At 39.4% G+C, this 21,478-nt stretch overlaps 1 protein-coding gene and 1 long non-coding RNA gene across 2 annotated transcripts; one reads left to right on the forward strand and one right to left on the reverse strand.

Annotated features, from left to right (window-relative positions):
• Positions 1–82: 82 nt before the first annotated feature.
• On the reverse strand, positions 83–9,211 carry mpc2b (mitochondrial pyruvate carrier 2b). Its single transcript, XM_034186394.1, has 5 exons — positions 8,850–9,211; positions 4,928–4,968; positions 3,695–3,779; positions 1,855–1,966; positions 83–838 (listed from the first exon to the last, which is right to left on the reverse strand). Exons 1-5 carry the CDS (start codon positions 8,941–8,943, stop codon positions 790–792), a joined length of 381 nt encoding a protein of 126 aa, XP_034042285.1. The 5' UTR covers positions 8,944–9,211; the 3' UTR covers positions 83–789.
• LOC117524579 lies at positions 5,443–8,436 on the forward strand. Its single transcript, XR_004564799.1, has 2 exons — positions 5,443–6,131; positions 6,168–8,436. It is a non-coding gene; the product is annotated as an uncharacterized LOC117524579 (long non-coding RNA).
• Positions 9,212–21,478: the final 12,267 nt, after the last annotated feature.

The following is a 21,478-nucleotide window of genomic DNA, read 5'->3' on the forward strand; positions in this document are numbered from 1 at the left end:
CTCAGAATGGTGTGAATGTATCAGTTTGGGCAGGAACAGGAACTACCCTGCCCATCTGTTTGACATGTAACTAAAAGTCAGCTAGATGTTGAAGGATTTATTTGTATTACACCTCACATACCAATTCATTAAACATAATTATTGCTATAACAGCTGAGGAAATCCAACCACAGGGTAAAAATTAGTTCTATACTTACACAATTATAAAATGCTTCCCTAATGGTATGATTAAAGAGCTTTGCAATGCAGTACCTATATTTACAATTCAGGTCTTATTCAAAATCTGCACAAGTTTAGGTTTGACAGTCAAGAACTCGAGTAAAAATGATACAAGTTAAAGCCATTAAACCAAACTACTCTTATAGCAATGTGCTGTGACAAATTTATAAATAATGAAAAGACAATCATGACATGTAAATTTAATTTGGAATCAATTCTTAAAACCACAAACACTAAGATTATTGCACAAGGTACTAACTGAACCAGAAAAGCAAATCTTTCCAGTTAGTGCACGACAAAGCACAAACTTTTTTAAAGAATGTACAAATATAGATTAACAATAAGTACTTGTGCATTGATGAACTTTGTGTTGACAGTTATTTTTAATACCCCGAGGAAGTTGTGAAATTGCACCTTTCCATCAGGGGGAAAATGGGCTTACTGTGGAGATTAATAGTCATGGCATGTTTAAGGAGACAACACAGGGTGTGAAAGATGAGAAGGGCTGCTTTGTTCCTAGTGTGAAGTCTCCCCGCTACATCCTCTACAGGGAAGAAGAGCTAAAAGCCGTCAGGGCTGTAAAGCTGCCTTCGCTTCTGCCGCCTTCTTCTGCTCATACCTGAGAACACAGCATTTGTTACAATTAAGATTTGCACAAACTACATCAAATTAATAACTGCAATTCATAAGTTTTACCCTCCATCTTGAAGTTTGGGAAAATTAACAGTAGTTAAAATAAAAGCTGAGTTTCTCAAGATTGAATCCACACCAAAGGATATTTGGCCAAACAGAATGTTACAAACTAAATGCACATGCTCAGTGGCATGTAAATCTCAAGCAACTAAAGCCCAGTTTATGCTACTACGTATCCGCAGAGCCCTCTGTGTTGTCGTGAAGCCCCTCAGCTTGATGTGCACCTCCCAAAAATTGCGATTGCACATCAAGACTATAGTGGTCCGCTAACTACATTATTTCATGAATCTCACTTTTCCAGTTTCACAATCAATGACTTTCATAGGATAGTAAAATAGTCTTGACAAAAAAACGTTGCACCCACCAACCCGGACTGAGAACTTCAAAAGGCTCGCAACTGCATCAAAACAATTGCATGGCCACAGAATTATGTCTCATAAAAAGGCCGTAAGCATGAAGTCCCACTTCCAGTATCGGCTTGGGGGGGGGGGGCAAAGCATTACTCCAAGATTATGACACTATAGTGTGAAGCCTGTATTAGCAACCAGAAAGATCTTATTGTTCCTGTTGTCACATCTGGGACACATTTAAAGGGACTTTGTCCATCCTCCTTTGAGCAAGTTATGGACATTTGCCGCAGTGTTATTATCCACACAGTAAGCCATGTCCTTGTAGAGCACACATCTGAGAACAGCTCAATTAACTCTTTGCACCCCAAGCCGTTCCACACAAGCAACTTCCAGAGTACTTATCACAAATATACCAAACAATGCAACAACGATCTATTAACAGTACAAATTTACTATTAGTTGTATTAAACACAGTGAAACTGTAATGTGGCGTTTTATCTGCCACTGTGCATTTATACCATTTGACCCACTTCATGCCAACTCAAAGTGTATTGTAAGAACAATGAGCAGAAGCTGCAGATTACAAACACACCTCCAGATCCTGTAGAGCTGCGAACCTCCTGCACAGCCAAGGAAGAAGTTGACAGCAAAGAGGTTCCAGTTCTTCGGGATGATGACTAATGAATATCTGGACCAGATGAGCCCTAATGGAAAAGGAAAACGGAACAAGTGACAGTCATTCACACTTCTGTTAAAACACACTGCAGCTCACAACACAGTAGACGTTAAAAAACAAAATCTGACATAAGATTTGTTTGAAGAAACAAATGTTGCGAAAACAGACATGTCAGACAACCTTTGCTACAGATTCCCCTCAGAACTTAACTGTGTAAATATACAAATCACTATTTATTAAGCACTTACTTCAAATGTCTAAATGTACTAGACATAATGAAACAAATATTAAATTTTTAAACAAACCCCTTACAGACCAATAAAGTAAATGAAATGTACTGTTCACCCAGAAAGTATTCACAGCACTTTTCCACATTTTATGTTACAGCCTCATTCCAAAATTGAGTAAATTTTTTATCCCCTCAAAATTTTACTCACAACACCCCATAATGACAACATGAAAAGTTGTGGTTTTTTTAAAAAATTCATTAAAAATAAAAAACTTAAGAAATCACATGTACTTAAGTATTCACACCTTTTGCTCAAGCAATTACAGCCTCAAGTCTTCTTGAATATGATGCCACAAGTAGTTCCATCAGCACAGCAAAATCACCAGTGTTAAATTAACACAGACAGTGTCTATACAGGTCCACACTGGGTCAGTGAGGAATATACAAACGCTGTCAGTGTTAATTTAAGACTGGTGATTTTACGGTGAGGTTGGATGGGGAGTGTTGGTGCACAGCCATTTTCAGATCTCTCCAGAGATGTGCAATAGGATTCAGGTCTGAGCTCTGGCTGGACCACTCAAGGGCATTCACAGAGTTGTCCTTAAGTCACTCCTTTAATATCTTGGCTGTGTGCTTAGGGTCATTGTCCTGCTGAACAATGAACCATCGCCTCAGTCTGAAATCAAGAGCGCTCTGGAGCAGGTTTTCATCCAGGATGAATCTTTACATTGCTGCATTCATCTTTCCCTCAACATCCCCACAGCATGATGCAATCAACTGAATTTACCCCAGGACACAATAATTAAGCTGTAGAAACACAGCAAGGATGATCAGTGAAAACAGGATGCACCTGAACTCAATTTTGAGTTTCATGCTAAAGGCTGTGAATACCATTGTGCATGATTTTTTTTTTAATTGCAAAAATAAACATAAAAAAACTCTCCCACATAGTCATTATGGGGTATTGTGTGTAGAATTTTGAGGGAAAATGAATTTAATCTATTTTGGAATAAGACTAACATAACGTGGAAAAAGTGAAGTGCTGTGAATACATCTGGTCGCACTGTATACGGTCCACAAGTATTTCAACAGTGAAACCTTGTACCCTGCCCTCTGCTGCAGCAGAGCTGAAATGAAGCAATCAAAACATGTTTCATGCAGACAGTCATCAACAAATAGTTAGTTGCTGTGTGTTAAGTCGGCCTGGAGTGGGCAGATGTGAGTAACTGTGCAAGGAGGACATGAGTGAGGGAAGCCATCAAGACAGCCAGGATGAGTTATAGAATTCTGTGGGTGCGACTGGAGAAACTACATGGTGCATCTTTTGTCTGATGAATCACCAGTTACACAAAGGAGTATTTTCTTAAAAAGTAAACATGAAATTGCATCATGAAAATCCTTCTCTAGTACCACTCCACCGTGAAGCTCTGACCAACAAGTTAAACTTGATCCAGGCAAGATGCTGGCAAGTGAGCAGCTGAAGCTAAAGTGTGACCAGTTTAGGATTAAATACGAGCTGAGCAGTACCTGTGGCTGTCAGCACTGCTGACTGGGAGGTACTGAGTTTCTCAGCAGGTCGAGTCATGTCAGCAAAACCAGCAATAACCAGACCCTGCAGACGAGGCACAGATTAGTTGAATACGACAAAGATCTTAAAATTTACTTGTGTTAGTAGTTAGTGTACCTCTCCCAAAGAACAAACACTACTTTTGTTTATGAGCAGGATTACTTGAAATGCAAGAGCATCGTAAGAATGCAAACCTCCACCACCAGACAGCATTCCCGAATAATATAGTTCCAATTTAATTTAATGTGAATCCTGGATAATTTTGGATGAAATTATTATATTTTCAGGGGATAAGTCGTGGTTTGTTTGTTTTTAAGTAGTTTGGGGGGTCCTGTGACTTATACTCTGGTTGCAATTTATCTAATTCTCATTAAAAAAAACAGACCAACATTTACATCACCTCATTAGCGGAGGAGACTGTGGAAATAGAGGAAGAACTCATGAAATCTGATGAATTATCTTTACAATTTTATATATATATACACACATTATTAGTATTAATAGTTATAATAACTATATAGGACTTTCCCCATGAAGTGAAGCACTAAACAAAAACTAATTACAAAAGAATTAGTGCTAATGTAGTGTACTTCAATACACTACAACAAAGTGCAAAAATATCAAATTAAAGAACTGATAACAGAAAAAGGTGCGACATACACTGTGGAAAATGAGGGTAATTTTATCTGTCTATTCCACAAAAATGAAGATAAGGCAAATTCAAACATTTTTATAGACGATATCTATAGAACGTGACACATTCTCACACTGGTGAAGAGATAAAAAGATAAATTTTTAGGAGGATCTGGTATAAAATGCAACCATTCTTCCTTTTGTACACTAAAAAAATTCTCATTAAAAACAGACCAACATTTACATCACCTCACTAGTGGAGGAGACTGTGGAAATAGAGGAAGAACTCATTAAATCTGATGAATTATCTGTACAATTATATATATATATTTAACATTAACATAACCACTAATAATAACAGACATGTTGGTTTATAAAAATAAATAAAAATGGAGGAAATACAAACATTTCCCTTGATTGATTTTTTTAAGCAACACAGTTTTGTTGGATACCAATACAGGTGTGGTTGTTAGTAGAAATATGCATGCTCGTCAGAGCTCACGTGCCCTTGTCTCAAGTATACTAGTGTAGTCAAAACGTTTAGCGTGAAACTCACTTACCCATTTAAACATCGGAGCCCAGAAGAAAACAGTTTTTGGACCTAAAGAATAAATAAAAGATTGTTAAATTATTCAATTTGGCACTTATTCCCTCATAATAGATCCTGTGTTACCTCAGCCCCCCCCAAATCCAGCCTGGCCAAACCTCCAGCCCTGCTTCTGTGTTTATGAGTGAAAACTTTTAAACACACCAGTAAACTTGGTGTCCTTTTCTAATATAGAATACTGACTGCTTTCTCATAAATATGAGCTTCTCTTAAACCAAAAACACAGAAATATTTAACTGAAAGCATAAAATTACGATTCAGTTTTAACAATGTGAGGGACTGTTTAAAGCTGCTGGAGTTTGTTACTCAACCTAAACCCCCACCACTGCTGCTGTAGGCTAAACAAAAGTGACTGTGTCACTGCAAATCATCTTCAAGGGAGGTGGCTTTTGTCACCGCCCCGTAATAAGTGAACATATCATGTAGGTGCCCTTGACGGCACTCATAACCTTGCATAGACATAAGAACAGCCAGCGGTGCCTGACTCTCTAATCTCAGGGTCCACTAGTTTGCACTTAACGAATGTCCAACGTTACAGCGCAGTTACATGAAAATGACCTTTAGACAAAGTAGCAATGTCAGTCACACAGAACTACCAAAATGTTGTTAAAATTAATGCTTAACTCAGTTGACCAATTCATCAAAAAGCAGAAAACTAACAATTTTGCAGATCATCTACAGCTGAAACAATTTTATTAACCAACCACTCCGTAAATAGAAAACTGACAACTAGTCCAATACCAAATATAGTCATTTAGGGAACAAAACTAACAATCATTCCCAAGCTCATACACATCACAATCTCCCAGTTTCTATCAAATTTAGCCAGTTCAAAGGTTAAAACCAGTTATACACATCTAATGCATGGTGGTAAACCAGCTTAGTGTGGTTTAAATGATTCTATTTGTCATAATGAAGCATGTAAAATGTGTTTAAATGAGCCTATTCCTGATGTACAACAAACTTGTTAAATAGAGTTTATTTCAGAACAGAAAAGGAGCAAATTCTCACATTTGACAAGATACAAGAAGTAAAAACTGTCTTGTAGACATGTGATTTATAAGATAGTTTGTTTTTTTCTGTCCAGTGAAAAATTGGTTTAACTCTCGTCCCCACAATAAAGTTTACACAATCTTGAATTGACGGCAAGGTTTCCAGTCACGTGACCCTTTTATATTCTTCAGACACATAAGAGGCCCACTAGTTATTTTCATTGGCGCATCTATAGGCTCAGTTCTGGAAACACTCTTATCCAGGTATGTATGGGTCCCACATCCAGCTTTTTGTGCAGTACAGGTGGCCGTTTACCTCACTCACAGATTCACATATACATATATATGATTCTCATAAAGAGACAGGCAACAAAATTAGTTGAGGAAACCTGCATAAACATGCAAAAAGGAATGGGGTGATAATGCCCTCATCCATATGGCACGAGTGACCACAGTCTGGTTTGATCAGTACGAAAATGACGTGAATAGTATGTTATAGCATTCCCAGTCACCAGATCTCAACCCAGTTGAGCATCTATGAGAGATTTTTGGGCTGACATGTTACAAAGTGCTTTCCAACATCATCAACACACAAAATAAGGGAACATCTTTGAGAAGAAAGATGTCCCATCCCTTGAGTAGGGGTTCAGAGATTTGTAGAATCAATGCCAAAGTGTGTCATATCTGTTCTGGTGGACAGCACCTCAGTAAGACACTTTGTTTTAACTTAACTTTGTCATCTGCTTGTACCTTATGGTAGGCTGACTGTATTAGCAGTTGATGTTAGCAGGTCTGTCAATCAATGCTAGAACAACTTTATGTATCTGCCAGAAGAATAAGGACTGTGTCGTTACATCAGGATTTTGTTTACACCACCATCTTTGGCAGTACAACTGGCACGGACGCACATGACATGTTACATCCAGTATCGGAATGTGGAACAAATAGGACATTTTTTGTGCTTCAGAATCTAGCCACCACTTCCAGAAGGACATCTGCACACTTCGGGATTCAGAATAAGGATATAACGTCTCAGCTCCCTATTAATCTTACAGATCACGTTCTCTTAAGTGGCTTCAGGTTAAGACAAACATCTGAAAATTTTAACAATTCTTTCTGAACTGTGATTCGCACTACCAGATGTCTTGCACAGTACCAGAATTCCATTATGGAATACATCCACTTGCAAATATTTCCTTTCCACCTTCCTGTGATGCGCAGAATAGGTGGAGTTGCTCATTTGATCTGTGTTCCAGGTCTTTTGAGGAGCAATTAAATGACAAATCTGGATTGCCCAGTTGCTGACGTGCAAATGACAGCTGAGCATTCAGTACACATGACAATAATACCTGGAATTAACCTTTTTTATGATAGAGCACTGTTGTGTTACTTTGAAAACAGCTGGAGAAATGCCACGGACATTCACGTCTCTGGATCCTTAACCTTTTGGACAGAGATGCCTGGGAATAGTTTATGGACTCATGAGGTACCTGTACAGATGTGTTTACATTCGCAGGAGAACAAAGGTCCTAGTGTTTAGGATCCTGGTGCTTCCTGTCTTACTGTAGGGTCTTACAGTAAGATTTTGTTATTAACAGTTACTTAAGGAAGCTCAGCTAACCCCTCACCCCTAGTGACTACAGGTATGACAAGCGGAATGCCTCTGATTGACTAATTGTCATCACGTAACAGTCTAATTCATTAGGCCGTGGCTACAGGTATGGACCCGTATCTACAGAGACCGTTCTAAAGATGCAGAGGGTGTCTTACCGACCAATCAGAATACGCAAATATGTCCATACCTGTACCATTTGCGGCTAAAGGTCCAGCAAGGCTTCAAAACTCATCCGTACATTGTCCATATCTTCAGTGATCACTGTTCTAAAGCTACGGAGGGTCTCTTACTGACCAATCAGAATGCGCAAATATAGCCGTACCCGTACCATATACTGCTAAAGGTCCGGCAAGGCTTCAAAACTCATCCATACATTGTCCGTATCTTCAGTGAACCTCGGTCGGTACCTTTAGCAGTCCCGCAGAAGATACGGATGTACGTACCCTTAGCCACTTCAAATTCATTAACCCTAACACTGCTACCTTGATTCACCGGACTGGAAATTCTTCCCCCGTATTTGCAAATGGTTCTTGCCCATCTCAACTTCTTGCATCATGCCTGTAGAATTCACGTTTAGGGATACGCCTTCCATACCTGTAGACACTTTGCAAAATTTGTACATATGAAAAGCTATAACCAGTAGAGCCCTACCGATATCTCAGTTGCCCGATATCATCTAAAATTAGCTTTTCGGAAACATATCGATATGTGCGTTACTTCTGTCAATATGGAAGCTTACTTGTTTTAACCAAATAATGCAGGAAAAAAAAACAAAAAAACACTGGCTGTTGGAAATGGTGTCATTACGTAGTTTGTGTTGTAGATGGCATGGGAAGCATGGCTGGGACCACATCACGTGATCATGAGGGTACTTGTATGTGTGTTTGCTATTGATATGTAGATTCCTAAACTACATTAACCACAACCACTAATCCTAACCATAACCCCTAACAAGGCTCAAATATGTACAAACAAAATTTGGAATGATTAATATGGCTATGTATGAATATGGATAGCCACTTCCTGTTTTATGTGTATATCTGTCATATTTGTTTTTTTTTACTCCTTTACACTGAAGTCATAGCAGCCGCAGAAAAATCCGTATCTGTCAGGTTCTAATAACCAGTAGCTTTTTATATTGTTCTTGATAACTATTAATCTATTATCATAATAGATGACGATTACTGTTTAGTAAAAAGTCAGCGTGAGGAATGTTTGGGTGCAACACTCACCGTCACACAAACTCCCATTGTTCTTAATCACATTACCTGCAGGATGGTTGTAGAAAGGCCTCAACTTGGGGGGCAGCATGTGTTCGATCTTGTTCAAAATCCTGTGGTAGGAAACTCTAAGAGCTGCCATGACTGGAGGTGGTCAGACACAAACCTTAACACTGACACAACTTCAAGCTAGCTCGCTCAGTGGTTAGCGAGCTCAGGTTTGGGACGTAAATATCACCAAATAAAACGCTTCCCTCCTTGCGTCTATGTTTACTTCTGTCAGAGGAATAAACGACAGGCAACCAAAACACCAGTTTGTAATGCTGCCGCCCTCCTGTCGACCTTCCCCGGCCCGTCTGTTAGCCGGTCTGTAGCTTCTGACCGAAAGAAACACAACGAGGTGACTTTCGGAGCGGCGCAATCATAGAGATGGTAAAAAAAAAACACTAGAGCGGACATCAAGTTCTTTCTGAGATATATTTCCGTTCGCCATCTTGGGAGAGGACTAGTGACCAACTTCAACATCCACAACTTAAGTCAGACAAATTTATTACTTGAAGCCCGCAATCTGGTGGCTGTGAAAAAAAAAAAAAATCCAAAGCACAGGCTCCATGTTAAATTACATTTAGTTTACTATTTTACCCAACGTGTCTTTGAAGTGAGGAATCACAATGAAGTTACAGTTCAAAAGGGGGCACACAAACACACACACAATTATGCTCTCTTAATACAAAAGATCTGCATAATAATAAATTAAATAGCAACAACAATTCGCAGGTAAGACCTCCGCCCCAAACATTTTTCCTACTTTTGTAGCGTGAACAAGCAGCACATTTTTGGAACGTCTTTCAAGCCCTCTCGCCGTTACTTGCTGTTTGCATAAAGTCCACGAGTGAATGACGATGTCCATTCTAGTCTTTTTTCATCTATATGAGTGTGCAACCAAGACTCTTCTTCTTTGTTTTTTGCGGATTGCAATACCAATTTTAGGCGCCTACCGCCACCTACCATACAACACCAGCAATATATAACTAAAGAATAATATATCCATTGATATATGTATGGATATACACATACACAATTTATATTCTATTGCTCAATCTCGACAATACTGGGTGTGACATCTGGACAGTGTAAGGAAGACAAGGAGACTTGGTGGTGGAATGAAGAGGTCCAGGAAAGCATAAGGAGAAAGAGGTTGGCAAAAAAAGTTTTGGGATAGTCAGAGAGATGAAGAAAGTAGACAGGAGTACAAGGAGATGCGGCGTAAGGTAAAAAGAGAAGTGGCAAAGCAAAGGAAAAGGCATACTGCGAGCTGTACAAGAAGTTGAATAATAAGGAAGGAGAAAAGGACTTGTACCATTTGGCCAGACTAAAGGACAGTGCTGGAAAGGATGTGCAGCAGGTTAGGGTGGTAAAAGATGCACATGGTAATGTGCTGACAAGTGAGGAGTGTGTTCAGAAGGTGGAGGGAATATTTTGAGGAGCTGATGAACGAAGAAAATGAGAGCGAGAAAAGGCTGGTTGATGTGGTGAGAGTAAGTCAGGAAGTACAAGAGATTAGTAAGGAAGAAGTGAGGGCTCCTATAAAAAGGATGAAAAGTGGAAAAGCAGTTGGTCCAGATGACATTCCAGTGGAGGCATGGAAATATCTAGGAGAGATGGCAGTAGAGTTTCTAACCAGTTTGTTTAATAAAATCTTGGAAAGTGAGAGGATGCCTGAGGAGTGGAGAAGAAATGTCCTGGTTCCTATTTTCAAGAACAAGAGTGATGTGCAGAGCTGCAGTAATTACAGAGGCACAAAGTTGATCAGCCACAGCATGAAGTTATGGGAAAGAGTAGTAGAAGCTATAGGCTTAGAAAGCAGATGAAGATCTGTGAGCAGCAATATGATTTCATGCCAAGAAAGAGCACTACGATGCAATGTTTGCTCTGAGAATACTGTTGGAGAAGTACAGAGAAGGACAGAAAGGGTTACATTGTGTGTTTGTGGACTTAGAAAAAGCTTATGATAGGGTGCCGAGAGAAGAGCTGTGGTATTGTATGAGGAATTCTGGAGTAGCAGAGAAGTATGTTAGGGTAGTGCATGACATGTACAAGAATAGTGTGACAGCGGTGAGATGTGCAGTCGGAATGACAGGCTCATTCAAGGTGGAGGTGGGATTACACCAAGGATCAGCTCTGAGTCCTTTCTTGTTTGCAGTGGTGATGGACAGGTTGACGGATGGGAACAGACAGGAGTCCCCATGGACTATGATGTTTGCAGATGACATTGTGATCTGCAGTGATAGTAGAGAGCAAGTTGAGTCTAGTCTGGAAAGGTGGAGATATGCTCTGGAGAGCAGGGGAATGAAAGTCAGTCGGAGCAAGACTGAGTACATGTGTGTGAATGGGAGGGAGCCCAGTGGAATAGTGCAGTGAGAAGAAGTAGAAATGGAGAAAGTACGAGGTCTATTAGATAAGAAACTGACACTTTTATTTTTTTAACTATATGGATTTGAATGACGTGCGATTACACCAGTCATGCTTGAACCCTCGTGAGCATGCGTAAGTTTTTTCACGCGTGTCGGTGATGTCATTTCCCTGTGGGCAGGCCTTGAGTGAGATGTGGTCCCGCCCTCTCAGCTGAATTCCTTTGTTTCACACGCTGCTCGAGACGGCCCGCGTTGCTTTATCAAAATTTTTCTGGACCTGTGAGGAATATCCGAGTGGACACTATTCGAGAAATTAAGATGGTTTTCGGTGAAAAGTTTAACGGCTGATGAGAGATTATGGGGTGTTTCTGTCGCTGTAAGGACTTCCCACGGAGCGGGATGTCGTGCAGCGCTTCCAGGCGCCGTCGTCGGCCTGTTTCGTCCTGAAAACATCCTAATTTAAGGCTTAATTCACCCAGGACGTCGTGAGAGAACAGAGAAGATTCAGAAGAGGCCGGCATGAGGACTTTATGCGGACATTCCACTGTTTAAGGATATTTTTTAATGAAAGACGTGTGCGCAAATTCGCCGAGTCGTTTCCGTGACGACTCGGCGAATCTGTGTGCGCCGCAACAGGAAAAACACCCCCGTGTTGAAAACCATTTGTAAAATTCAGGCGGCTTTTGATGGCTTTCAACAAGTGAGTAACTGAGAAATTGTTTAACAGCTTGGGCATGTTCCAACTTGCCCGTTAAGGTTTCCAACGGAGGTGTTTTTCTCTCACGGACGTGCGACTCTGCCCGCACGTTCTTTCATTACAAAATGTCCGTTAACAATGGAATGTCCGAATAAACTCCTCATGCTGACTTCTTCTGAAAGTTCAACGACTTACTGGGTCAACAGAGCCTGAAATGTGGAAGTTTTCAACTTGAAACGGCGAGACGCTGCCGCCTTGAAGCGCAGATCGCCGTCAGGCACCGTGGGCCGTCCTTACGGCGACACTACCAGACCAAAATCTCTCATCAGCCGTTAAAATTTTTACCGAAAACCAGCTGAATTTATCGAATGGTGTCCACTCAGTTGTGCCTTACAGTTTTGAAAAAATTTTGATCAAACAAAGCAGCAGTCTCTGAGCCATTCCTAAACAATGAAAAAACGACAAGAGGGTGGGCGACTCCTCACTCAAAGACTGCCCACAGGCGAATGACGTAACCGACAGACGTGAAAAAACTCTCGCATCCCCACGAGGGTTCAAGCATGTCTGATGTAATCACACGTGATTCAAATCCATATGGTTTTTGAAAAAAATAATAAGGTCGGATACTTTTCTAATAGACCTCGCAGATGAGTTTAAATATTTGGGGTCAACTGTTCAAAGTAATGGAGAGTGTGGTAGAGAGATGAAGAAGTGAGTGCAGGCAGGGTGGAGTGGGTGGAGAAAGGTGGCATGAGTGATTTGTGTCGGAAGAATATTGGCAAGAGTGAAGGGGAAAGTCTACAAGACAGTAGTGAGACCAGCTATGCTGTACGGTTTAGAGACGGTGGCACTAACAAAATGACAGGAGGCAGAGCTGAAGATGTTGAGATTCTCTTTGGGAGTGACATGAATGGACAAGATTAGGAATGAACATATCAGAGGGACAGCTCAGGTGGGAAGGTTTGGAGACAAAGTCAGAGATGCAAGATTGAGATGGTTTGGACATGTGCAGAGGAGGGACCCAGGGTATATAGGGAGAAGGATGCTGAGGATGGAGCCACCAGGCAGGAGGAGAAGAGGAAGGCCAAAGAGGAGGTTTATGGATGTGCTGAGGGAGGACATGCAGGTGGTTGGTGTGACAGAGGACGATACAGAGGACAGGGTGAGATGGAAACGATTGATCTGCTGTGGCGCCCCCTAACGGGAACAGCCGAAAGTGTTTCCTGCACTTTGCCTCCATGTATCGCACGAGGGGTGGAGTCGGCTGTTTTCTCGATTCTCATTGGCTCGATGTGTCACTTGCTCCAAATGATTGGCTACCCTGTTTTGTTTACAGGGATGAAACTGTGTTGGAAAGAGTTACTAAGGATTTTTTTTTTATTTACACAGATGTATAATGCGCTCAAATTAAATACATATTGTCGATTTCAAGAAGACGCAGAGGACAGGGTGAGACGGATGATCAGGCTGCTCCTCGCTCGCGGATAAAAGGCGGAGAGCAGCCAGAAGAATGACCTGCTGTGGTGGCGCCCCCTACCGGGAGCACCAAGAGGAGGAAAACTGCAGATAGATAGATAGATAGATAGATAGATAGATAGATAGATAGATAGATAGATAGATAGATAGATAGATAGATAGATAGATAGATAGATAGATAGTAAACACTTACTGTATTTGTTAGACAGATGCTGGTGTTTTCAGTATTTCTCGCAGCATTTCCGGTGGCACCTTTATGTGCCACGAAAGATGCCAGTATTTTCAGTTTATTTATTTATTTCTTTGTTTACAGTAGCTCGTTGATAGATGCCGTTTGTCAGCGTTTATCCATATAATAAAAGGCATTAAGTGGCCTCTGTGTGTGTTTGTGTATCCGGAACATCAGTTTAAATCCAGACATACTTTGGCATACTTATGTTTTGTTTGTTTGTTTTTTCATGAGGATTCAAATAGTGATAACAATAAGGTGATCGGACCAATATTTTTTGAGAAATAGGTTGCAATTGTTTTGAATACAAGCCTGTTTATGTCCCACTTCCACAATAAGAGTCTGTATTTCAAAATAAAAGCATGTGAGGTTGCTGCAGACCTGACAGTAGAGGTGGGCGATTCGTAATTTTATATATTTTTAATACAGGCCCAGTATCACCGATATTGATACAGATACTTTTTCATATTTAAGCTTCATACAACCCCTGGCAAAATTATGGAATCACCGGCCTCAGAGGATGTTCATTCAGTTGTTTAATTTTGTAGAAAAAAAGCAGATCACAGACATGACACAAAACTAAAGTCATTTCAAATGGCAACTTTCTGGCTTTAAGAAACACTATAAGAAATCAGGAAAAAAAAGATTGTGGCAGTCAGTAACGGTTACTTTTTTAGACCAAGCAGAGGAAAAAAAATATGGAATCACTCAATTCTGAGGAAAAAATTATGGAATCACCCTGTAAATTTTCATCCCCCAAATTAACACCTGCATCAAATCAGATCTGCTCATTGACATTGACCCTATGCCATGACATTGACCCTATGTGTCTTTTTGCAAGGAATGTTTTTGCAGTTTTTGCTCTATGGCAAGATGCATTATCATCTTGAAAAAATGATTTCATCATCCCCAAACATCCTTTCAATTGTCCAAAATATCAACATAAACTTGTGCATTTATTGATGATGTAATGACAGCCATCTCCCCAGTGCCTTTACCTGACATGCAGACCCATATCATCAATGACTGTGGAAATTTACATGTTCTCTTCAGGCAGTCATCTTTATAAATCTCATTGGAAAGGCACCAAACAAAAGTTCCAGCATCATCACCTTGCCCAATGCAGATTCGAGATTCATCACTGAATATGACTTTCATCCAGTCATCCACAGTCCACAATTGCTTTTCCTTAGCCTATTGTAACCTTGTTTTTTTCTGTTTAGGTGTTAATGATGGCTTTTGTTTAGCTTTTCTGTATGTAAATCCCATTTCCTTTACGCGGTTTCTTACAGTTCGGTCACAGACGTTGACTCCAGTTTCCTCCCATTCGTTCCTCATTTGTTTTGTTGTACATTTTTTGATTTTTGAAACATATTGCTTTAAGTTTTCTGTCTTGACGCTTTGTCTTCCTAGGTCTACCAGTATGTTTGCCTTTAACAACCTTCCCATGTTGTTTGTATTTGGTCCAGAGTTTAGACACAGCTGACTGTGAACCAACATCTTTTGCAACATTGCGTGATGATTTACTCTCTTTTAAGAGTTTGATAATCCTCTCCTTTGTTTCAATTGACATCTCTCGTGTTGGAGCCATGATTCATGTCAGTCCACTTGGTGCAACAGCTCTCCAAGGTGTGTTCACTCCTTTTTAGATGCAGACTAACGAGCAGATCTGATATGATGCAGGTGTTAGTTTTGGGGATGAAAATTTACAGGGTGATTCCATAATTTTTTCCTCAGAATTGAGTGATTCCATATTTTTTTCCTCTACTTGGTCTAAAAAAGTAACCGTTACTGACTGCCACAATCTTTTTTTCTTGATTTCTTATAGTGTTTCTTAAAGCCAGAAAGTTGCCATTTGAAATGACTTTAGTTTTGTGTCATGTCTGTGATCTGCTTTTTTTCTACAAAATTAAACAACTGAATGTACATCCTCCGAGGCTGGTGATTCCATAATTTTTGCCAGGGGTTGTAGATCCAAAGGATCCAAAGACCTAGGATAGAATTTAGCCAAACATTGTACGTGACAACAAAATACTTTATTATCACAATCAACATTTTTGTTTAAAAAAATATCACTCAAGACAACTTAAAACAAAATCTTCTGAGGTAGAGGGCTGACAAACCACAATACAAGGGTGTGCTGCTCCGTGTTGTGTCACACAATGAGTAGACTTTGATGAATCTGCATGCGCAGCAGTCAGTGCGTGCGGGAGAGAAAAAAAGCTTGAGTATCGATCTTTTTACATGAGGATTGTTCAATATCAATACCAGCATTGGTATCGATATTATCGATATTAGGATCAATCCACCCACCTCTACCTGACAGAATTCAACAGTCTGTCCATCCTGGAACATCCCAGACAGCTTCTGGATATTTTCTGTTTGCATGTGACCCCAAACCCAGAATTAATATGTTCACACTCCAGACAAAAACAGCAGAATTGGGTCCCAACAGTGTGTCACACAGCGGCGCCCCCACCAAAAAAAAAGGAAGATAAAAGTTGAGATGATCTAATGTGAACATTGTCACAGTGCAAATATTAAACTTCGGTTATTCCTAATTTCTTTGCATGGAATATTCTCCTGGTTAAACAGATTCAGAAAAGGTTATTCAATCAATCAATCAATCAATTTTTTTTTATATAGCGACAAATCACAACAAACAGTTGCCCCAAGGCGCTTTATATTGTAAGGCAAGGCCATACAATAATTATGTAAAACCCCAACGGTCAAAACGACCCCCTGTGAGCAAGCACTTGGCTACAGTGGGAAGGAAAAACTCCCTTTTAACAGGAAGAAACCTCCAGCAGAACCAGGCTCAGGGAGGGGCAGTCTTCTGCTGGGACTGGTTGGGGCTGAGGGAGAGAACCAGGAAAAAGACATGCTGTGGAGGGGAGCAGAGATCGATCACTAATGATTAAATGCAGAGTGGTGCATACAGAGCAAAAAGAGAAAGAAACAGTGCATCATGGGAACCCCCCAGCAGTCTACGTCTATAGCAGCATAACTAAGGGATGGTTCAGGGTCACCCGATCCAGCCCTAGCTATAAGCTTTAGCAAAAAGGAAAGTTTTAAGCCTAATCTTAAAAGTAGAGAGGGTGTCTGTCTCCCTGATCTGAATTGGGAGCTGGTTCCACAGGAGAGGAGCCTGAAAGCTGAAGGCTCTGCCTCCCATTCTACTCTTACAAACCCTAGGAACTACAAGTAAGCCTGCAGTCTGAGAGCGAAGTGCTCTATTGGGGTGATATGGTACTACGAGGTCCCTAAGATAAGATGGGACCTGATTATTCAAAACCTTTTAAGTAAGAAGAATTTTAAATTCTAGTCTAGAATTAACAGGAAGCCAATGAAGAGAGGCCAATATGGGTGAGATATGCTCTCTCCTTCTAGTCCCCATTAGTACTCTAGCTGCAGCATTTTGAATTAACTGAAGGCTTTTTAGGGAACTTTTAGGACAACCTGATAATAATGAATTACAATAGTCCAGCCTAGAGGAAATAAATGCATGAATTAGTTTTTCAGCATCACTCTGAGACAAGACCTTTCTAATTTTAGAGATATTGCGTAAATGCAAAAAAGCAGTCCTACATATTTGTTTAATATGCGCTTTGAATGACATATCCTGATCAGAAATGACTCCAAGATTTCTCACAGTATTACTAGAGGTCAGGGTCATGCCATCCAGAGTAAGGATCTGGTTAGACACCATGTTTCTAAGATTTGTGGGGCCAAGTACAATAACTTCAGTTTTATCCGAGTTTAAAAGCAGGAAATTAGAGGTCATCCATGTCTTTATGTCTGTAAGACAATCCTGCATTTTAGCTAATTGGTGTGTGTCCTCTGGCTTCATGGATAGATAAAGCTGGGTATCATCTGCGTAACAATGAAAATTTAAGCAATACCGTCTAATAATACTGCCTAAGGGAAGCATGTATAAAGTGAATAAAATTGGTCCTAGCACAGAACCTTGTGGAACTCCATAATTAACTTTAGTCTGTGAAGAAGATTCCCCATTTACATGAACAAATTGTAATCTATTAGACAAATATGATTCAAACCACGGCAGCGCAGTGCCTGTAATACCTATGGCATGCTCTAATCTCTGTAATAAAATGTTATGGTCAACAGTATCAAAAGCAGCACTGAGGTCTAACAGAACAAGCACAGAGATGAGTCCACTGTCCGAGGCCATAAGAAGATCATTTGTAACCTTCACTAATGCTGTTTCTGTACTATGATGAATTCTAAAACCTGACTGAAACTCTTCAAATAGACCATTCCTCTGCAGATGATCAGTTAGCTGTTTTACAACTACCCTTTCAAGAATTTTTGAGAGAAAAGGAAGGTTGGAGATTGGCCTATAATTAGCTAAGATAGCTGGGTCAAGTGATGGCTTTTTAAGTAATGGTTTAATTACTGCCACCTTAAAAGCCTGTGGTACATAGCCAACTAACAAAGATAGATTGATCATATTTAAGATCGAAGCATTAAATAATGGTAGGGCTTCCTTGAGCAGCCTGGTAGGAATGGGGTCTAATAGACATGTTGATGGTTTGGATGAAGTAACTAATGAAAATAACTCAGAACAATCTGAGAGAAAGAGTCTAACCAAATACCGGCATCACCGAAAGCAGCCAAAGATAACAATACGTCTTTGGGATGGTTATGAGTAATTTTTTCTCTGTTAAAATTTTGTTAGCAAAGAAAGTCATGAAGTCATTACTAGTTAAAGTTAATGGAATACTCAGCTCAATAGAGCTCTGACTCTTTGTCAGCCTGGCTACAGTGCTGAAAAGAAACCTGGGGTTGTTCTTATTTTCTTCAATTAGTGATGAGTAGAAAGATGTCCTAGCTTTACGGAGGGCTTTTTTATAGAGCAACAGACTCTTTTTCCAGGCTAAGTGAAGATCTTCTAAATTAGTGAGACGCCATTTCCTCTCCAACTTACGGGTTATCTGCTTTAAGCTATGAGTTTGTGAGTTATACCACGGAGTCAGGCACTTCTGATTTAAAGCCCTCTTTTTCAGAGGAGCTACAGCATCCAAAGTTGTCTTCAATGAGGATGTAAAACTATTGACGAGATACTCTATCTCACTTACAGAGTTTAGGTAGCTACTCTGCACTGTGTTGGTATATGGCATTAGAGAACATAAAGAAGGAATCATATCCTTAAACCTAGTTACAGCGCTTTCTGAAAGACTTCTAGTGTAATGAAACTTATTCCCCACTGCTGGGTAGTCCATCAGAGTAAATGTAAATGTTATTAAGAAATGATCAGACAGAAGGGAGTTTTCAGGGAATACTGTTAAGTCTTCAATTTCCATACCATAAGTCAGAACAAGATCTAAGATATGATTAAAGTGGTGGGTGGACTCATTTACATTTTGAGCAAAGCCAATAGAGTCTAATAATAGATTAAATGCAGTGTTGAGGCTGTCATTCTCAGCATCTGTGTGGATGTTAAAATCGCCCACTATAATTATCTTATCTGAGCTAAGCACTAAGTCAGACAAAAGGTCTGAAAATTCACAGAGAAACTCACAGTAACGACCAGGTGGACGATAGATAATAACAAATAAAACTGGTTTTACCAACAGGGACTTAGAAGAGAGAGACCTAATGTTTAATAGACCACATTTAACTGTTTTAGTCTGTGGTGCAGTTGAAGGTGCTATATTATTTTTTCTTTTTGAATTTTTATGCTTAAATAGATTTTTACTGGTTGTTGGTGATCTGGGAGCAGGCACCGTCTCTACGGGGATGGGGTAATGAGGGGATGGCAAGGGGAGAGAAGCTGCAGAGAGGTGTGTAAGACTACAACTCTGCTTCCTGGTCCCAACCCTGGATAGTCATGGTTTGGAGGATTTAAGAAAATTGGCCAGATTTCTAGAAATGAGAGCTACTCCATCCAAAGTGGGATGGATGCCGTCTCTCCTAACAAGACCAGGTTTTCCCCAGAAGCTTTGCCAATTATCTATGAAGCCCACCTCATTTTTTGGACACCACTTTTCTTTTTTGGAAACCAAATTTCCATTCAGTTACCGTTACTGACAACAAAGTTCATTTTAGAAAATTGAACACAACTGTAACAGATTAAACCTTCAATAAAGACTTTCAGAAAAGCCAAAACATTTCAGCTAATATATTAGTAACACAGAACATTGTCTATCCTCAAATTCTGTAAATAGTACACGAAATAATTCTCAACAGTAATAGCTGTTATCCTCAAGTCCTGTGAATAACACCAAATAAAAAAAAATCTCAGTAGTTGTCAGCCATAACAACAAATAATTTGTAAAATAATAAATATTGTTCACAAAACAATTTTTCTATATCAATACTTAAAAAATGTAGTATAACTGTAAACAGAGTTTCCCCCAAAGTCAGCTGTTCTCTGGGTATAGTACAAAGGACCACATCTACGTAGATCCCGTGGTTCCCCAGGGGTCAACGTCTGAGTACGTTTGATTTGATTCTGAATATAATTATTTAATTATGTCTGCCAAGGATGTAATAAAAAAAATCATAGGCGTCTATTTATTTATTTATTCATCTGTGTTTTAGCAGGATTTCATCAAAACTACTGTACCGATTTTGATATTTGCACCACAGACAGATATTAGGGCATGGAAGACTCCACTGAATTTTGGAGGTGAGCCGGGTCTGTTTTGGCGGATGTCAGAAATCTCACACTGCTCTTATCATGTTTCTCTTACAGACCTCAGATCCTGAGACTTGCTTACAATAACAACTCATCAGACCCACTGAGAACCCACCTTCATTTTTGGACTTTGAAATATAATCCCGACAGATCTGTAGAATTAAACAGTCAAGTTTTTGTAATTGATGGGTTTAACTCTATTCAAAATCATCTTTTTTTTTTTTTTTACCTTATACACATTATAGCAACACTGCACCACTGTAATAAGATAACTTCAAAAAGCATAATGTTTTCAAATGTGATCTTGTATTAATGTTGTTTATTCAATTTTTTTTGGTGCTATTAGTTTGTCAGTTGTTACAGTTGTGTGTAAATTCTACAATTTCTATTTTAACATATTTCTATTGTTAAATTCACAGTTCACTTTCATTCCACATTTTACAAATGATTGCTGTCATTTAAATACTACTCTATTGTTTTCTTTTTAAAGGTTTTATGTAAGCATTTCACAGAATTTCCCTGAGAATTGCACAGACTTTTTTTTTTACAGTGTTGTTTCACTGGCTGGATCTGATTTTTACTTATTCTTGTCACTGCTGGCACCCGGGAATAGTCCTGTATTCACTTATGAACAAATGATTTTGAAGGCATTTTTTAATACTTGTATTTTTATTTTTTCATCTCTGGTCTACTTATGCTTTTACATGTACACGTCTGAAATAAATAAATCAACTGAAAACACTGGATCTGCCTCGGCCAGCTTGCTTTAGAAATATTGGCCAATGAGCGATCTAGTATTCTATAGATCAGTGGTTGAAATGACTGACAGCAGATCAGTTGGTTACGATGGCTGGGAAGTGCAAACCAAATTTCCATTCAGAAAGCAAATTCCCACTTAAAAGCAAGTTTACCAGTTACAAAAAATTTGAATTTTCTTTTTTAAAAACTTTTTATTTACGATTTTTTTTCAAACCAGAACATTCCGTGAGACAAATATTAAAAATATACAATAATAATATCAAATAAAAATAGAAATAAAAGTACACTGTATATAATAATTGCTGCATGGTACAAAGGCACATATGTAATTCAAGATACATATTGTATAGTGCAATAATAAAGACAACATGCCCCCACACACACAAAATACCAAAGAGACAGGAGAACAGATTAACTTCATGTCAGAATCAGTTCCCAAAA

Source organism: Thalassophryne amazonica, chromosome 14 (assembly GCF_902500255.1).
Source record: "Thalassophryne amazonica chromosome 14, fThaAma1.1, whole genome shotgun sequence".
NCBI classification, from domain to species: domain Eukaryota; kingdom Metazoa; phylum Chordata; class Actinopteri; order Batrachoidiformes; family Batrachoididae; genus Thalassophryne; species Thalassophryne amazonica.